At 38.9% G+C, this 20,867-nt stretch overlaps 2 protein-coding genes across 2 annotated transcripts in view; both read right to left on the bottom strand.

The window, feature by feature from the left end:
• ube2na (ubiquitin-conjugating enzyme E2Na) overlaps nt 1-20,867 on the bottom strand; it is a 33,523-nt gene that overhangs the window by 2,438 nt on the left and 10,218 nt on the right. Inside the window, exon 5 of the mRNA XM_028448512.1 lies at nt 5,500-5,507. The gene's annotated coding sequence lies outside the window, so the exon portion shown is untranslated. The remainder of the gene's footprint in view (nt 1-5,499; nt 5,508-20,867) is intronic.
• On the bottom strand, nt 4,003-18,867 carry nudt4a (nudix (nucleoside diphosphate linked moiety X)-type motif 4a). The gene is made up of 5 exons (XM_028448510.1): nt 18,574-18,867; nt 10,863-10,973; nt 4,900-4,944; nt 4,726-4,813; nt 4,003-4,596 (listed from the first exon to the last, which is right to left on the bottom strand). Exons 1-5 carry the CDS (start codon nt 18,670-18,672, stop codon nt 4,379-4,381), a joined length of 561 nt encoding a protein of 186 aa, XP_028304311.1. The 5' UTR covers nt 18,673-18,867; the 3' UTR covers nt 4,003-4,378.

Here is a 20,867-nt window from a genome sequence, read left to right as displayed (position 1 = left end):
AAGTTATTTTTGTGAATTTTAGTTTTTGGTTTGTATATTTTTCAGCTTTTTGTGTCTATTTGTAGCTGTCTTGTGTGTTTTTGGAGCAATATTGCTGTTTTGAGGTGTATTTTTGCTGTTTTGTGTATTTTTGGAGTCATTTTCTGCGTTTACTTTGAGGGCTGCATTTGTCCCCCAGGCTACTATTTGCACATTTCTATTGTAAACGTTTGCATTGGCTCCAATTTATTCATCATCAGACATCAGGATTATACTCTTTGAATTACTTCCGTCTAACACGCACAATAAACAGCTCGTAAAATTCCCACTATTGAGGACTACTCATTAATTAATCATTAACTGTATAATAAACTTAAAGATCTATTATTAACCAAATCACTCCTACTACAGAAAAAGTTGAAAGGGCAGTTCAAATATGTGAGCAGAAAAACAATAGACCTGAGGTCACTAACAAGCTATTTTATTTAACCTTCAGAGACAATATTAGTTTCATAATTATTTCTTTTTTAGTATATTCACTAATTACTGATACATTATTCCATTCACTATCATGGCAATGTTTAACCTTTGCCAGGGTGCTTTCAAAGACTAGGCTTAGGTTCCTAGCATTGCTGTTATAAGGCATTACAGTTGCGACACATAACATTTGGTTTCTCTGGTTGCAGTTCAAAACAAACACACCATGAGGGATGTCCAACCAGCTGCTGTAATCATTCTATGCTTTGGATGGTATTTCAACATGAACTTTTACTGCTAAACCCAAATGTAACATTTTTACAACTACTGTGCTATGATAATAGCCTGAAATGAAAAGTATCCACTACAAAACATCCATTACCTGGTACTGAATTATTTATACCAACACATGAATACACCTCAGTGAGTGACAATAGTGCCTGTGACGTGGCCTCCATTTCAAAAACGAATATATTGTGTTGAAAACACAGTGGGTAACAGGAACCTTTTAATTCAGGGGTGACTGACTCATTTTAGTCCAGGGGCCAACTACGGAGCAGTTTATCTTGACAGGGCCGCAGATTTTAGACGGGTAAATGAGAAATGTAATAATTATTGTGCTCTTGTTTGCACTTTCACATATAAATAAATTATAAAATATGTAAGCCACCAATAATATCTAAGCAATAAGTGACAGATATCAATCCCTACAGGATCTTCACTTTCCATTTATTTTTTGAATTTGTGGCCAATTTTGATGTAATTTAGGGACATTTTTTGGAATAATTTGAGGAAAGGTTTATTTTTTTGTTTTTTTTTACATTTTGAGAAGAAAAATGTATGTCATCATGTGACATACGCATGGGGAAAATATGAGCACTGCTAATATTGTGGAGGTTCATAAATTTGGGTAATATTTTGGAGATATCTAGCTGAGATATTTAGAACTTTTCTCTGACTTTTTTGCTTTCTGCTGCGGGGCGAATTGGATGCCCCAAAGGGTCCGATTTGGCCCACGGGCCTCGAGTTTGATACGCTTGGTTTAATTCCTTTAACTTCCAAGTAAAATCTTCTCTCGACAAAACCAAAGCAGTCATTTGTCAACAAAAATGAAATGTTAAATCAATCATGTCCTGTGTTATTTTTGTCACACCTTTGTTTGTATAAAAAGGGACATTTGAAACAGTAAAGAAATGTGCAAAAAACATCATAAATATACACTGTCACACTTTAGGCACAAGACTCAAGGACAAACATTGAGGAAAAAATACCACATTGAGTGCATTTTGTTATAAAACGGTTTAAAAAGGGTAAATAGACTTCACTTATACAGTATGGGGTTGACACATGATCAATCGCAAAGCTAATTACACTGTCACTCACACAAACACACAAATTCTGGTTGATCTGCAAACTGTCATGATGAGAGTCCTTTCTTTTGCATTGAAATCCTACAATGGTTTCAGTCACTGCATTTGACTCGAACATAACGGTGAAAACTAGACATGGACGATATTATCGGCCGATATTTGCCATAAAATGCGACACCGTTTGACATCGGTACTGGTTTTTCCATCGATATTAATAAAACTACTGCATTTAGTTTATAAAGTGCTTTTACAGGTGCTCAAAGACACTTTATACAAGGTGAGACATCAGAGACAAAAAACAAGAGACATGACAAGAAGAAACACAATAATAGACATAAATAAGATGAACATAATCTGAAAAAACCCATTCATGCTGTTTTTAACATACGACACGTTAAAAATAAATATGGCACTTTTTCCCCATTTCTGAAGTTAAATAAGTATATTCTTATTTTGCTGTGATATCAAAGGCACTTCTATATAAGAAAAACTCAAACCAATACTCAAACCCATTTTACAGATATGAACAAATTCACAAAATGTCAAAAATGAGAATACATTTCTAGTATCAGGCTTGTTGTAATACTGATAGTAACTCCTTGTCTTTGGTTGAACACAGTTTTTACTCTTATATGGGTCGATGACGACCATATAGCGGAGAAGACATTTCTTAGGGAGAAAAAGATCAAAGGGCACAGACAAATTAGGGAGTGGTCCAAAGCTATAGATAGGAGAGAGTGGGAAACAGTTATGGGACAAAAGCCCAGGCTTGATCACCCTGTAGCTGGCCACCTTTGATGTGGGTGGGTCTAGTGTTTAAAAGGCTGAAACACCCCCTGATTCAAAGGCACACTACTGATGATGTGTGCCAAATTTACATCCTTCACATACAGTATCTGAGACACAGCTCCAACACCACTCTCAAATGGTAAACCTCATGTTACTACTACCATCTTTTGGCACAAAGGACATCACGTCCCGTGTTTAAAGATTGAGTTGGACAGAATATTTGGGTGCCACGTCATTGAGCCATATATGTTAGAATTTATCTTATTCCAGCCAAAATGTAGCCAGATTTACACGTACTGAAGGAAAAAACCTGATCTCAATCCAAAAACCAGGGTTCTCACCAGGAGTTTTTCACAGCATAGGGGGATCGTGGGACGCGCGAGCGAGCACCACCGGCGCGGAAAAATTTGAAATTTGGTAAAGCTAAAGTTGGGTTTTTTGTTGTTTTTTTAATCTTTTTCCAGTTTTACTTAAAAGCTAAAAGTTATTTGTTGAATTGGTGAAGGGTGATGATGAATGTAGCTAGTTACTCATGCTTGGTATCGGTCCTCCACTAATAAATACTCAGACACTGTATAGACAAGAAATAACATTTTATTCAAAAGACTTATTCCAAAATGCGCTTTTCAAATTGAAATGAGGTATTATGTGGGACCTGCAGTAATATTAGAACAAACACACACGCGCTGAGGTTGCACACGTGGAAGACGCATGTCCGACCAAACTGAAGCCAATGTCTCTTTAAGCCTGAACACGTTTCTATCAGACGGTATTCACATCCGTGCGAGCATGTAGAATGATCCGTTGTGAGGTACGAACATGACGAGCAGCTTCACGTGCTGCTACACGCTACGTCCTGGTTGAAGCACACTGTTTATATTGGATGGTAATTATGCAGAGGATGCAGACAGGCAGCATCGAGGGAAGCTAAATGGCTGCAGGGGTCCTCGGGTAAAGACGGGAGCAGATCGCCTGTATTCAATAGACGGTGCGGCTGATTAATGTGTTTCTCGGTTATTCAGATTAAAAAGCGAGTTAAAACAACCCGTGCATGCCTGAGAGTCCCTTTTGTGTCCAAGTGTGCAACAATTATTACAATAGTACTAATTAAAAAAGGGGAAAAAAACAACAGAAAATCCCCCCTACGTTGCTGAAAACGGAGTGTCGGGGGAGCCTCCACTCCGTAGGGGAGTAAAATTACAACGTTGGGGGCCCCTACGCTCAACAGCGCTGGCAAGAACCCTGAAAACCGTATTTTTTTGGCAGTGGCTATCTGTACGTTTGCCGTATCAATATACCAACATTCTATCCGTACGCACCGCCCCTATTTGGCCAGTTTAGGTCACGTGATAGGTCAGTCATTGGCCAGGTCGCGTGACTAAGACTAAACTTTACCTTAAACCTAACCGTAACCCAAAAAATTGTTGCGATATTGGGTTATAACCTAACCTTAACCCTAAATCTAACCCTAAACCTAAGACGCTACGTACGTGTACTTCGGTAACCGTACCAGTAGCACTGAGGGTTGTCCATACGACAACAGTACAAATAGACACTTCCTATTTTCTTTTACATGGAGTCACTGTAGGAAAAGGGTTTCCTCTCAAAGCTCGCTCTTCTTTGTTCACATCAATTACTTTTAAATACAACGATACATTTTGGCATCTTGACGACCAACTTCCAAAGAAAAGTTGATCATAGATGCTCCAGTTGCTCTCACTCATTGTTTTCCCAAAGGTGCTTTTAGAGCTCGGTTGTTGCTCCTATCTGTTGTTGACGTGACCTGAACCTTTTGCAGGCCTGACGACGTAATGAGGTGCGTTGTTGTCCGTTACTGAAGAGCTGAGGGCGTTGCCGTTAGTCGGGCTATGTGGAGGATTACAGATGTCTCTGAGTCTGTGAAGGTAGACCGCGTGGTCCGGTTTGTGGCTCTGCAGCACTTTGATGGCTTCATCTAATTCAAACCACTTCCTCTTCCTTCCTGTAGAAACAAATCAAGTAATTTACTGCATTAAAATACTACACACCACATGCACAGTTTGTAATTTGAATCTATATTAACACTGCAATTGATGAGTTTCAAGAAAGTTACACAGACATGCATACGTACCAATAGTGAGAGACTCCTCCCAGACCTCTAGTGTTTCTGTGACTACAAAAGTGTAAACGTACGTCCTGTGCTTCCTGTCTTGATTAAGCTGCAAAAATACAATATAAATGTTTTTATTAAGATGCAAAAATATTTTTAGAAATTAAAATGCGTACAATGATTTGCACGGCTCACCTCAAATATCCCAAGAAGTCTACCAAGCTTTCCTTTCACACCCGCCTGCACGCAACATAGACATCAACAATTAGCTCAAAATAAATGAAATTAATAACTTTCAATAAAATCAATAATCATTGATGTTTAATTCCATTGTTCTCACATTAGATTGCCAGATATTCTCAATGAACCCCTTTCAGGGAGGTAAAAAAGGAAGTGAAAGCCGGCACTCCCATGAGTCTCGTCATGTGAGTGAGAAGTAACGCAGTGGATCTAAACATAGTCTAAAAATGAAATGACAAATCTCTAGCATGCACCATGCAGAGATCCATTTCTGCTTATGTTCATGATGCCAGAGATTTACTACAGAGCAGGGCAGCCACTAAACTGAGCTGTGCTAAATAATCAGCCTACAGGACCTGCTGCACAACGTTGAATGTTAGAGATTTCACACACAGAAAAGTGATTGAAGCTCCACACGCGTAGAGATTCAACAGTCTAGAAAGAAATCATCAGGGTTCTCATGTGAGAGTGTGGATACAAGGTTGATTGAGAATTATCAAATAATTCCTAAAAAATAAATAAATAAATAAACAGCTTATGGATAAAAATGTACATTTGGACCAAATATTGTGTGGCATCCCCCCCCCCCCCCCCTCCCAAAGTAAATACACATAAAAATATGCATAGATAGACAGAATAATACACAAAACAAATCCAAAAAACACATACAATGTGAAAATAATATACAAAACAACAAAATGGAGCAAAATAGGACAACAAAAAAACACAAAATGACTCAAAAACACACAAGACATAAAAACCATACCAAATGAAACAAATGAAAGAAAATCATAAAAAATGACAAGAAAAAACAAACCAAATGAGTCAAAAACTCACATGAAAATGAAATGCATAAAATGACAGCAAAAATACACAAAACAAAAAAAATATAGGACAACAAAAACACACTAAATGACTCAAAAACAGAAAAGACAAAAAGCATACAAAATGAAAGAAAATGATAAAAGATTACAACAAAAAAAAAAACACACACAAAATGACATAAAAATAAAATACACCAAATTACAGCAAAAACACACAAAATGTCCCCAGAAACATGTAATATGAAAAATATGGCCCTCGGCCCAATATTTTGCGGCTCCCCCAAAGTAAAAAGTAAATACACATTAAAAAAAAAAACGCATAAACAGACAAAATTAACCAACTCTAAAAAACACAAAATGAAAAAAAAATCACAGCAAAAATACACAAAACAACAAAAATATAGGACAACAAAAACACACAAGACATAAAAAGCATACAAACTGAAAGAAAATGACAACAAAAAACAAACAATTGTCTGAAAAACACACAGTGTCATAAATATACGCAGTTACAACAAAAAACACAAAAACAAAATCCCCAGAAAAACACACAAAATGACATAAAAATATACAAAATAAGAGTAAAATATGGATGATGAAAAACAAAGACATGTTTAGTTTAGTGGTGACCATAAAAGACAGTTAATGTTTTACTGCAAATTCACAGCACTGAGTGACATTATTGCAATAAATAACCCAATAATCTCCCTAATGTGCTTTCCAAACAAATTAGGGAGAGACTTAGGAGCTATTTCCTAATATTTTAAAGCCCCTAAATGGTTTTTCAGTCTGCTTGTAACAATGTTGCATCAACGCAGGGAATACAGAGCATAATCCAATTTAAATCTGACAACATTCTGTTTGAACAGCCCGACCTGTGCTGCAGGCTGTTCACAGCAGGTCATTTGTATCCAGTTATGTTTGGTTTGGGAATCACAGGATGTGGGTAACTGGAAACCTTTCCTAAATGTCACTGCCATGTTTCAGAGCTGTCAACACACGACTATCCCCAGCAGAAGTCCACCAGCTCACTGCATGCTGTAAACACCCTGGACACCAATCAGAAATGTTCTCCACTAAACCCCCAACACTCTTCACTGACCACTTCTGCACTACAGTCAAATAATTTGGCAGCATAATTTTCCGCTGACAACAGTGATAACAACTACTCCTATAGTAGACTCGGGCCGTGAGGCACTAAATACATCATCTCATCTCACCTCTGACAGTTTATCTGCACGTCATTGCCTCAATGAGCCTGATTGGGCAAATTAAATCATACACAGTTAGCAACTGACACAAAGCGCGTGGATCCCATCATGAAAAAATGTACTCAACTTCATTTCCTGAGTAAAAGCACAGATATTTCTTGACTTAGTGTTTTCACCAATTCTAATTTCATGAAAATAATTTAAAGCTGGCACTCATGATATTTTTTAGAAGATAAAATCATAGTGTAGGGCAGGCCTCATAGATCAATCAATCAAACATCATTTATCCAAAAAAGAAAATGAAAAAGCTCAAAACTACAGCTTGAAAGTTCATTTTCATCTCCACCCAAAACACTCTGGCAGTATTCGAAAAAGGTATACTAACGTACTACTCATACTACGTCAGTGATGTAGGGCTGGGCGATTATGCCTAAAAAAAAAATCTTAGATTTTTTTAAGAAAAACTTGAGTTTTGATTTGATTTTCAATTTTTTTATGCGCTTAAAAATGACTGCAGACATCCGGTATATTGTCAAAAGTGCTTTATTGCTGTGATTGTTCAAGAGTTAAAATGCAGAGAACAATCCCAAAATAAAAAGTAAATGAGGTTCTGTCATTCAACTATTTCAAGCTTTAACCCAGGTTTAAGCAAGAGTGCAACAGCAACTTCACAGTAGCTTAATTTTTCTGATTAAGAAATCAGATAACTACATATTTTACAACATATAACATTACAATTAAAAAAATTATAAACTCTGCCCTTAGCATCTCAGCATAGTGTGAATGAAAAATTTAACATGCCTGTGGTGCACATATAGCCTACTCAAAGGATAAACAAATGTAAACAAAGAGTGAGCTGGCTCACATCGGAATTGAAAAAAGCCCGAAAAAACTGGTGGGAAAAAAATAAAATAAAATAATATATATATATATATATATATATATATATATATATATATATATATATATATATATATATATCTTCTTGTCTTCCATTAGTTTTTTTTAACCCTTTTCTAAAGAGGGCTCTTGTGATAAAGTTAACCAAAAGTTTTGTCACTTGCACAATGACGGGTCTCCGAAAATCTCCGAAATGGTAAAATGGTAAATGGACTTGATTTTATATAGCGCTTTATCACCACACTGAAGCAGTCTCAAAGCGCTTTACATATCAGCTCATTCACCCAATCACTCTCACATTCACACACCAGTGGGACAGGACTCCCATGCAAGGTGCTAGTCGACCACTGGGAGCAACTTAGGGTTCAGTGTCTTGCCCAAGGACACTTCGACACATAGTCAGGTACTGGGATCGAACCCCCAACCTCTCGATCAGAAGACGACCCACTACCACCCGAGCCACGGTCGCCCTGTGGTTCCATGAGTTTTATGGATCAAATTAGCACATGTTGATATCTACTTTCTCACTTAAAATGTTTTAGAACTTTCAAAGGTGGAGAATCAATGGAGATATTTAGCCTCAGTGTGTTTCTGGTTTTTGTCAGCTTAGCAAGGTCGAGCCAGCGAGCATGCTCCTGGACCACCATGTTGCCCATCACCTTACCCATTGACTGCAGTGAGCAGGCCTAGGTACAGAGAAACACGTCGGCCACCGTGGATATCTCCTCCATTATCGCTGGGTCCTGGGACAGAGCAAATTCCTCACAAAGATCTGCCTGGTAGGCGGTGAGAAGGGAGAGGACATTCATGGCCCTGAGCGAGAGGGCAGCGGGCGTGTAGGTCCTACAGCACAGGTCTGATTGGAGACGGTCCGATTTTGACGGCAGCATGGGTCTCCGTAGAAACACGGTAGAGACACGGCAGGCTGACATGGGAGCAGGTGCGTCGCTACAAGCGGCTCCATCGGCGGCATCCTGAGCAGTCCGCGGCTTTCCATGGCTTCGCAGTCGAGGATGGAGGCACCTGCCACCGGGGTCCTCCCGGTGAAAGGGCGGCTACTCCAGGGACGTGCTACTTCTACGAGCAGCTCAGGGAAGATTGGGAGGATTTGCCTAAGAGCACCCCTGGAAACGGGGAGCTTCTTCCATTCATAGCGGTCTCAAGGCAGGCCAAGGAATGGCCAGCTGTGTAGCATTTGCAAATGTCCACCATATCCAGGCTCAGGGATGGGAGAAGGGCGTGGAGCCCTCCATGTCCTCCTGAGATGCAGCGACAGCGAATCCGTCCCAAGCCGGGGTGAGGAAGAGCTAGTCCTCATTGTCCACACCTGAGAGGAGTGGGTCGAAGGAGTCTTCCTCAAATTCTCCACAGTCTATAACAAGGACAACCTCGTCAAATGGGGAGATATCTACCAGGTTCAGCTGAGAGTCCAAGCTGGAGCCCTGAACAGCAGCAGTGTTCAGAACAGTCACCTTTTCCCGGTCCACCGCGGCAGGAGCGCCATGCGTGGAGGGAAAGGGGCCCTGTTCGGGCCTGCCCAAAAGATGTGCCAGTCTCCTGTGGAGGCACTGGGTGTTGAACACCGCACAATGCCGACCGCCATTCGAGCATGTTCGATGCCCAGGCAGCTCGAGCAGGCTTCATACACATCCTTGTTGGAGATTCACCCACCACATGGACAAAGGCGAGCAGCAGTGCATCCCGTCCCCTCGATGAGAGGAGCCTCTACCTCAATTAACGCATGACACAGGCAATAGGAGCAGCGGGATTAGCTTGCGCTATCACGTGGCAGCTAGCACTGGTGCTAGCAAGGATGCGGGCCAACGTGAGCCGGAATGTCCAAGATGTTGGGGACAGCGTTGGGTTTTGAACAGCAGCTGGATGGCTAGAGTTTGGAAGCTTGAGTACCATGGTACAGAGCTGGAGCCGGACCGTACACCACAATGAGGGCACAGGAGGGCGATCAACATGCACAGGAGCCTGGAGGCATCGAGGGCAGTGGTCAAAGACAACAGCTCGGTGTGCTGAGGTCCGTGAGCTTCGGTCTTGCGGCACGGAGCTAGCAGCGGGGCTGTCACCGGAGTGAGAGGCCGCTGGAGACCAACGCGTGTGCCGAAGCAGCAGGAAGGAGCAGTCAGCCGGAGCTGAGGCTCGGAGGTTCCACGTGAATTGTGGCAGTGAAGACATCACTCACCGCGCAGAGCAAGGTAAGAGCTGTTTAACCACTTTTCAACCTAGTGTGGTCTTGAGAAAACGATAGTCCTGCCAGCATCCAGTGACTGGAAAATCCCGTCTGTGGACAATGAAACTGGACAGAACTAAACACGTGAAATAACTGAGAGGAGAAGAGGTTTTTGAATGGTCCGCACCTATTTATCTCCTCTTTTTATAGGAGGTGGGTGGGTCTCCGAGTGGGCTGTCGCGCTTCACCTGCCAATCAGGATTGGCATAGTGAAATAGAGTGCTTCGGATCGTAGACTCACTCGTCACTCACATCCCATAGTGAGACATCTCACAAAATATAATGAAATAAAACTCATGGTTAAGAAACTCTTTTCTCCAATACAACCGTGTTATATTGCCAAGGAAACAAATGTAAATCTAACCAACAGCTGCAGTTTTATCACCAGAAAAAAACGATTTTCTTTACTTTTAGTCACATTTGAGCATCACTTTTGCACTGCCGAGCATGACGTATTAAAGGTAATGCAGTAGGATTTGGTCAAGTCATACAAGGATCATCACAAACTTCATTTTCAATTCAAACTGAAGCAATGAAACAAAATGTGTGAGCAGACAGGAGAGAAAAAGTAGTGAGTACATCTATACCTTTGTAGAATATTTGTCTCATTTAATAAGCATCCCCTACTCAAGTAAAGAAGAGACACTAAAATAAATACTGCTTAGGTACAGTAATAGTGCTTACCATTGCTCAAAATAACTCTCACGGAGCATATGTGGTGCGATGTACTACTAAACTCACCTCTTCGTACACTTCCCTGACTGCAGCTCCTGACGGCTCCTCATTGGGTTCAATTCCTCCTCCTGGCACGATCCACTGGTCAAGATGACGACTGCTGCTCACCAGTAAAACCTGCAAAGAAGCAAAGGCTCGGTTCTATCTCTGATTATGAGGGCTTCATGTTAAACACAATGTTATAAAAACCAAGTCTGTTTACCTCTGAAGCAGTGACTGGAGCTCTTTATCATCAAAAGCACAATGAACATTTCACATACCATGATGGTCATTGAGGTTATATAATGGAACATTAATGCACGTGAACTTTGTTGCATGAAGGAAATCAGTGAAGAATAGTTCATGTTAATCTAACACATGCAGCACAGCCTCGGTCAGCTTTAAATCTGCTGGAGACGATCATCTTTTATCAGATAAAGACACAGTGTCGGTCTTATAGATCAATAAATAGGAGATCATTTGCCTGAAAAAATAAGGTTGAAAGTGTTTTTACTTCATTCTTACTGTGACTTCTTGTGTTTCTTCACCAGACAAGGACGACGAGTGATTGGCTCAACGCCATTTTTGTTCTAGTTTGTTCCCAATATTCCCAATATCACTTCACTCCACCAGACATTCAATTTCAGACAGATTTCGATCTTTCCGTGTAAACACCAACATGAACATCTGCAACTTTCAGTGAAAACACAAGAAATGTGTTTGGAAGTCACTTTGGCAGAGTTTTTGGAGGCAAACACAATAAATCACAGTTAGAAAGATATAAAAACACTTCACTGCATTCGTCTACAGGACTCCACATCCCACAGTGCAATGCACCAAACTTTTCCAAGAATGTCAATAAGAGACAGGAGATCAAAAATTTATGAGGTGCAATTTCAACCTTTTTACAAACAAATGACCTTTGATTTATTGATCTATGAGGCCTATGTCATTATCTGATAAGTTACACACTATATTTAACTGATCTCAGACATGTGCAGTCTGGTGTATTTTTTTTTACAGAGTGCCCCTGGAATGATGAAGTCACTTGACCTTACATCCAATCCTGCGTCACACTGACCCGCAATAGGTTCACATGTGTTGAGCTAAAAGACACGCAATGTCAGCTCATGATCCTGCAATGGAAAAAAAAACCCCACTCAGAGTCCCTGGACGACAACGTGCCAATTGAAAAAGGAACACCATGTTATTTCTCTGAAAATGTAACCCTGCTGACAATCTCAACATTCCCAGGAGAGGATCGTTTTATTAGCGTGCATCGGCATTTGTGCTGTGAGCTGATACTAGAAGTGGAGGGCACTAATGTTCAGTTGCACAAATTGACTGTAATGAATTTGTGCAACACTCTGTATACACTATGGACTCAATGAGTATATACTGTCTACTATATACTATAACTTAAGTATGGTTAGGATGATGAGCGTTCCCACAGTATACTTCCAAGTTTCCCAAGATGCATTTCAAACCTACAACGACAAAAACTTGAAGCACGCTGAGGCTAAATATTTCAGTTGTCTCTCCACCTTTGAAAGTTCTCAAAGCATTTTGAGTGAGAGTGACCAAGTAGAATATCAACATGTAGTATTTGATCCATAAAACTCACATATACTGTACACATCTAATGTTGACTTTGCACCCTCATTGTGCTACTGACCAAACTTCCTGTTAACTTCACAACAAGACCACTATTTACAAAAGTGTTAAAAAAAACTAAAGGAAGAGAAGAAGAGATGCTTTTGTTTTGAAAAGGGGTGATTTTTAGCTTGAAGCCGGTCCCAGGACAATTTTACATTCCACTAGCAATGCATCATGGGACGGTTGAGTATGACTAGTGTGCCCACCGTGCACACTTAGAAAATGTCCCTATATAGTACTGTAGTGTGGATGAGCCGTGAAATAAGGATTACTGAAGCCTTGTCAGAAGTGGCTTTTAATTGCTGGTTACAGAGCAGCAGTACAATCGCACACAGCGCCGTTGCACACCATCCACACTGTCAGAACATGACCTAACGCTCCTCCTCCTCCCGCCAACACTTATTAATTCTCGTTCTACTCCCCCCATCCACGAACTAACGCGAGAGTGAGGACACAGTCCCGAACAAGAGGAAACATCACAATCACATCCATTAACTCAGGGCGGCAAACACACACGAAAACACCCAACATGGCAACCCAGACCAACATTAATGCTAGATTCACCGGCATCACAGTGTACATCTGAGTATTTATGATGAACCCAATCTTTTTATAGTATCTAATATGAACACACTACATACTAATTTTGATGTCAGACTTGGCATAAGTAATTCGTTAGCATGACATTTCGAACACGGCCAATGAAATCTTACGCTGAAGGATGATTGTGTCTGAATATGTTGTCAGTGAGGTATCTCAGCTCCAATGAGTGTGGGTCAGCTCACACACACCTCGCTCCGCCAAACGAGTCAATTTCAACATCCCAGTCATGTAACTGTAACTGACTGCTGCATATTCATATTACTAAAAGAGATATAATGTGTCAGTGAAAGTATTAACAGCAACGAGTTCACAGGGATCTTTAGATTTACACCAATACTCACTCAATCACCACCAGTGACGTGCCGTCAGGGTAATGCCTCTTTTAGTCCTGTCTTTTAATATATGTTGTGTTCTATTTATTTATTTATTTTTTTAATCCTGTTGCACTTTGAGATTTGGAATCAAATGTAAAGTGCATTACAAATAAAATGTATTATTATTATTATTATTATTATTTAGGCAAGGTAGGCAGTGCCTACCCAAAGGTGAATTGATATTTTGATTATAATATAATTATAAATTATTTATTTTTCAATTTCCAATTGCCTACAGTACCTGTAAGTTTGAAAGTGTCTGCATTTTGTGCTTTTCATAGTCAAAATCGCTAAACATCGCTATTTCCTAACCGCTGTAAGGCAGGAGGAGGCCACACCCCTTCTCAAAGGCACGTTGCTGCTCTGCCTCTGATCCCATAGCGTGTTTTTATGTGTTTGCGCATGAGCAGTCAGGTCCCCACGATGACAACCATTTACGTCCAAAGGCAGCTCTCTACGCTGCCTTTGGACGGAACAGCGCTATGCTAAATGCTATACCTAAGTTCACAGTGCATTAGTGAATTGATATCGCGTGACCGCTGTGCCTTCGTTCTCTAGCTAGTGGGCGGGATAACACTAAAGGCAGGATGACAGCGCTAGAGATGATAAAGAAACTTTTTTTTTGAAAAAAAACGACATCTTTTAAAAGATGGAGACCAACACCTGAGTTACCAGACCCTCAGAAAAGGTAAGGTCAGAACATGTTTCATACTTTTCACGGTGAATGGAACAAAAAGAAGGATTGGTTTTGTGGATGCGTCTCACTGAGGATGTCCCGAGTTGTTGCTGTTGTCATTTTCTCCGTGTTTCTGTGTTTCCAACACAAACAATGGATGCGCTGTCATGTCATCAGATATATATTGTTGGGAGAGTATGGAGGCTATGTTAAACAATTGTTTATGTTTCTTTAATGGTGTTTTACCACACTGATTTTGTTTTGATGGCTAAATACTTGTTCATGTGGATCTTGTTGGGTTTTTTCTTTATTATGAATTTTATATTTTGATAAGCGTATTGAGATGACTTTGTTGTAAATTGCGCTATACAAATAAAGTTGAATTGAATTGAAATTAATTGAATTAACACTTGCCAGCAGAAACATATGAAACTGTCATTGGTGTTGACATTGGTGGTCTCAATTTGGAACGCCATGCCTACCCAACCCTAGTGCTCACGGCACGTCACTGATCACCACCCATCATATAATACATACACAGCAAGATCTGATATACAGGTGCTGATCATAAAATTAGAATATCAATTAAAGGTTGATTTGTTTTAGTAATTCTATTCAAAAATTGAAACTTGTATAATGTATACATTCATTTCACACAGACTGACATATTTCAATTGTTTATTTAGTTTAATGATGATTATAACTGACAACTAATGAAAACACCAAATTGAGTATCTCAGAAAATTTGAATATTGTGGAGAGGTTCAATATTGACACCTGGAGCACCTGCAAAGGCCTTTAAATGGTCTCCAGTCTAGTTCCTTAGGCTACACAATCATGGGGAAGACTACTGACCTGACAGTTGTCCAACAGACGACCATTGACACCTTGCACAAGGAGGGCGAGACACAAAAGGTCATGACTAAAGAGGCTGGCTGTTCACAGAGCTCTGTGTCCAAGCACATTAATAGAGAGGTGAAGGGAAGGAAAAGATGTGGTAGAAAAAGTGTACAAGCAATAGGGATGACCACGCCCTGGAGAGGATTGTGAAACTAAACCCATTCAAAAATGTGGAAGAGATTCACAAAGAGTGGACTGTAGCTGGAGTCAGAGCTTCAAGAACCTCCACACACAGACATATGCAAGACATGGGTTTCAGCTGTCACATTCCTTGTGTCAAGCCATTCTTGAACAAGAGACAGCGTCAGAAGCGTCTCGTCTGGGCTAAAGACAAAAAGGACTGGACTGCTGCTGAGTGGTCCAAAGTTATGTTCTCTGATGAAAGTACATTTTGCATGTCCTTTGGAAATCAAGGTCCCAGAGTCTGGATGAAGAAAGGAGAGGCACAGAATCCACGTTTCTTGAGGTCGAGTGTAAAGTTTCCACAGTCAGTGATGGTTTGGGGTGCCATGTCATGTGCTGGTGTTGGTCCTCTGTTTTTCCTTAGGTCCAAGGTCAACGCAGCCATCAACCAGGGAGTTTTAGAGCACTTCATGGTTTCTGCTGCTGACCAACTTTATGGAGATGCAGATTTCATTTTCCAACAGGACTTGGCATCTGCACACAGTGTCAAAGCTACCAGTACCTGGTTTAAGGACTATGGTATCACTGTGCAGTAATTCAGGAAAAAGAAGCCCCAACTAAGTATTGAGTGCTGTACATTCTCATACTTTTCATGTTCATACTTTTCAGTTGGCTAACATTTCTAGAAATCTTTTTTTGTATCGGTCTTAAGTAATATTCTAATTTTATGAGATATTTCATTTGGGATTTTCATTAGTTGTCAGTTATAATCATCAAAATTAAAACAAATAAACATTTGAAATATATCAGTCTGTGTGTAGTGAATGAATATAATATACAAGTTTCACTTTTTTAATGGAATTACTGAAATAAATAAACTTTTTCACAATATTCTAATTTTATGACCAGCACCTGTAATGCAGTGCACAACTCAATCTGGATTAAACTCGGTGGAGTAATTGAGGAACCAACCGAACATAATCGAGTCCAATTTAATAAAGATTTGTCAATCAAAAACCGAGATATGGGTTTTATACATTTCACCAATGATGAGGGATAGGTATTGTTTGACTTTTCAAACTAATACAGAATCAATATATTGATCCAGATCCCCTCCAAAATGTAATGGAATCTTCCATGGCATAAGGTCTATCTTTGGTTAAAATCTTGTCAAAATATGTTTTGGACTTTTGGACGTAATCATGCAAACAGACAAACAAATGACTAAAAACCAGTAAACATATTTTAAAAATATATACAAAACAACAACATAAACACGCAAAATGAAAGAAAGATACAACAAAATAGTAAAAATACACAAAAAAGTTAAAAAAGACTAAAACAACATACAAAAATTACTAAAAAAATTGCACAATATGAGTACAAATACAGAACTTATAAATATATAAAACACCAATAAAAATACACACGGGGACTCCAGATACATATACTGTACAACAAAAATAACAAAAATATACATACTGATTTAAAAAAATACACAAAACAACAAAAAAAACCTCACAAAATGGCAACAAAAAACCATAAAATGAGAGAAAAGTATACAAAATAACTTTAAACACATAAAAAACAACAAAAAAATATACAAATTGTCAGATAAATATACAAAGCGATAACAAAAATATACAAAATGATTCCGAAAAAACACAAAAAATATTGAAAACACAAAACGACAATAAAAAATGACGGACACATAAAATTGGTCATTATTCTAAATGCTGACGTGAATGTTGATAATGGGGCACTCGGATCAAACAAACACAGTTATGTTGCCAAACAAAAACATACATGTAAAACAAAGAAGTCCAAACTTCCTCCATTGAAGGAGAGGGGTGGAAGAAAATCTACGTGTTCTATAATCAAGCCATCGTGTCTGTCGTGTTATTGTGGCTGACATGTTGAGAGAGAGGCCATAAAGCGGGCATGCATACCGGATGGATGGTTTACTACACGACGAGTGCAGTGTGACACCTGACAGAAGTCCTTCATCTTTCACTGCCATCAACTCCAGTCAAGGTGACTTTTCTTTCACACAGTAAAGTCAGAGAAGAGAAGCAAAGGGAGAGTGTACAACATGGAGCAGGAAAGGAAATCTGCCTTGGAGTGCCTGCTCCTTGTTTCTATAAATTGCAGCTGATAGGTCACTGGTGTTTGGGACACAGTGTGACAGACTCTCAGGTCCACGGTCTGCCCTCAGGAAGACTCAACATACTGTACTCAATAAACTCTGATTTCATCTCACAATCACACAATGTCACGAGAGGAGGGCGTCGGTTTGAACACGCCTCTGATGAAGACTGGCAGTTGTCAGTTGAAACATGTCAGGATATCAAAGTGGATTTCCTAAGGAGCAGTTGTCTGAATAAATGAAGGCCGTGGCTATGGATACGTTAAACGTTTCTATATAGCCACAGCCACTATATGAATACGCAGCGCCCCTCATTGGCCAGTTTAGGTCACGTAATAGGTACACCACGTGACTTAATGTTCTGTCAGTTGTATTTTAGCTCATTTTTATTTTTAGCTACCCAGCTAACCCTTTTATTTTAGCCCTAACCCTAACAGGAAATACCCTAAAATAGTTATTCTTGTCAGATATGTATTTTTAAAAGTGGAATTTGTCGTGTTAAATATGTGAAAATGAAAAAATGTATATGTCAAAAGTAGGATTCAAACCCATGTTAGCAGAGGGAAGAATCATTGAGTGCGGCGCCTTAAACCACTTGGCTATCCTGACACAGTGGAAACACCGCCACATTACGCTTGTGTAGAAAAGGTCTGGAAACGTACGTACCCATAGTCACAGGGACTATGGGTACGTTTAACGTATCTCTAGACACTTTCATGAATTAAATCTTAACATGCTATTAAAAAAAGACAAAATAATATTGCTGGAATTACTACACAGAAGTCAAAGAAAACTTCAAAGGAAACATCAAAGCAATCAGCAGACACCGCTGATGAAAACTGGCAGTTGTCAGTCGAAACATGTCAGGAGATCAAAGTGGATTTCCTGAGGAACAGTGGTTAGAATAAATGAAACTTTAACATACTATACACAAAATGACTTTGATCAAAACAATCATTTCCAACCCATTTTTTTCAATTAAAAAAAAAAATAAATAAATAAATTGGTCAAAAATGTGTCTGCAATCAGATAGTTGTTTTTTTGTTTTTTTTTAAGTAAAGTTAAAAAAAAAAAAAAAAAAAATGAAATAAAATAAAATAAAAATAACACAAATCTACCTCTATAGTTGGAAGCCTTTCTCATGGCTTTGACTGTTATGCACTTGTTGAATACTCTGGACACTAACTTCTATTCAGTGGATAAAACGTGCACACAATGAAGATGATTGATGTGGTTTAGTAGGAAACCACTTGAGCTCACCTCGTCCTCCCTTTCATTTCTGAAGCACACGCACGCAGCTCTTCTCTTGAATCCTTCTCCGTCGTACGTCCTGGTCTGGTTGGGCTTAAACTTCATCATAAGAAACTCCTTCTCCTCGATGGACTTAGAAGTTAAAAGTTCTTCACATAAACCCTAGAGTGCCTGCGCTCAAACGTGCACTCTCGTCTCTTCATTCATTCCTGCGCTGCCTGTGACACAACGTAAACCTGCTCACGTCGCTCGAGCGGCGCCTGTGACGCGCGCGCACGACCTGCGGGCGACACGCAGCGCGAAAAGTACAGCAGCAAAAAAAACCAAACAAACAAACATGCAGCGTCAGCACAGGTGAGATAGCGTAGATGACGTCACTGGGTTAAGAAAAGGCCATCACGTTTGTTTTGACAATCAGACGCACTTCAACTAGGTGACGTCATAATCTGAAGGTTAGTGACGTCTGCAGTGGTGAAAAAAAATTCATAACATTTTCCGCTAATAGAACCTCAAAAACCACACGGTTTGAATGTAAAACGTCACATTGAGAATGGTCGCTCACACACACCTTCCACTCACTGATATGAATGATGTTGAATAAAACATAATGTGGTTAAAAATGTCTTTGATTTCTCATTCTTGAACCACAGAGTGTCTGTTTTATGCCAGTTATAATCTGATATTATGTCTTACATATAATAAGATATGGGTTTTAGATTATTTATTTAAAGTTGTTCAAGGCATTTTATTGCATTGGTAGTTTACATAATCTCCGTTACTTGTCAGCGCTCGGGTGTGTGTCCCTTTAAATGTCGCCGCAAGGAATTGTGGGTCAGCATTATCTCAAGGATGCATCAGTGTTTCCTAGGCTAAAGGAGGTTAAAAAATAAAGCATTGAACCTCTTTTCCTGAGCTTAAAGAGAACTCGGACGCTCTTTCTCATGGCCACCACTTAAACACTTCCGGGGGTGAAGGAACAGCAGATAGGAAAGGAGATAGGAGGGACTATTTGGACGCAGCCAAAATGTTTTTCTTTTTTCTTAAAATAAATAAATAAATAAAATTTTAATTGATGAGACAAAAATAAGTAAATAAAATTTTTTGTCCTGTTTATTCGTTTTTATAGGAAATATTTTTCGTTTTTCCTGAAGTATTTATTTATTTTAAATTTTTTTGTGAATTAATTTCATAGGAAATATTTTTTCGGTTTTTTGAATTGATGAGATTAAAAAAAAAAGGAATTATTTATTTTTGCCCTAAATCTGTTTTTATAGGAAATATGTTTAGGTTTTTTGAATGTCCTATAAAAACATTTCCTATAAAACCAGAAAAACGGGGCCAATTTTTTTAATTCACCTTTTTTTTATCTCATCAATTCAGAAATAATGCTTTTTTTCTCCATTGAATGCAATAAGCTCCCGTACAATCAAATACACATAACTGAAAATCAAAAACAAAATAAACACTAAAACCATATATATATATATATATATATATATATATATATATATATATATATATATATATATATATATATATATATATAAACAGCGTGCAGGTTTGAAATCTTACAGATTTTACATTGTTTTTTAAAAAAATGCTCTACTTATTTAGAAAATGTGAAAAACGTGGCACCGTTTATTTTTAATGTTTGTGAACGAAATTAGTGTAATTTTAGTGTTTGTTGTTTTGTTCAAGGAGTAATTTTTGTATATTTACGTATATAAGCCTCTATCAATTTTATGTATATATTGGCATTCTTGCGTTTTTAGAGTCATTTTGCACGTTTTTGCTGTTATTTTGTATATTTAGCACTTTCTTGTATTTGTAGTGAATTTGTATTATTGTTCTCATTTTGTCATTCTGTGCATCTTTGAAGTCGCCTTGTGTGTCAAGTAATTCTGCTAATTTTTGTTGTCTTGTGTATTTGGAGTCATTTTATTTATTTATTTTTTTGTCATTGTGATTTTTTAAAATAATATATTAAGTATTTTCATTGTCATGTGCGTGTTTTTGTAATATTTTGAGACTTTTTTGAGACTCATGCACGCGCAGTGATAATGTGGACAGGAAATAATGACTGAAATGAGGGTGAATATTTGAATACAAAAAAAGGATGAAATGAAGCATTCAGTAATGGAATAAGGAAAGTGTGCAGTAGGTGGCGCTCCTGAGTCAAGCAGGAGAAAAAGTCTATGAAATGTACAACTCATGATCTCCCTCTAGCGGTCGATGAGGCACATTACTTAAACAGTCAGCACAGGCAGGAGGAAACCTGGAGCTTTTGCAAGTCGTCAGTGAAA

The sequence above is a fragment of the Gouania willdenowi genome, chromosome 6, assembly GCF_900634775.1.
Source record: "Gouania willdenowi chromosome 6, fGouWil2.1, whole genome shotgun sequence".
NCBI lineage: Eukaryota > Metazoa > Chordata > Actinopteri > Blenniiformes > Gobiesocidae > Gouania > Gouania willdenowi.
Note: the sequence above shows the minus strand (reverse complement) of the source record. Positions and strands in the feature narration are given on the sequence as shown.

Bases quoted from the DNA above. Each gene is read 5' to 3' on its own strand.
- nudt4a (XM_028448510.1), bottom strand. From the start codon at position 18,672: ATGATGAAGTTTAAGCCCAACCAGACCAGGACGTACGACGGAGAAGGA. The intron at 4,945-10,862 runs GTGAGTTTAGTA...TGTTGCGTGCAG, and splicing joins TCAGGGAAGTGTACGAAGAG to GCGGGTGTGAAAGGAAAGCT. The intron at 4,814-4,899 runs GTGAGCCGTGCA...GTATTTTTGCAG, and splicing joins GACTTCTTGGGATATTTGAG to CTTAATCAAGACAGGAAGCA.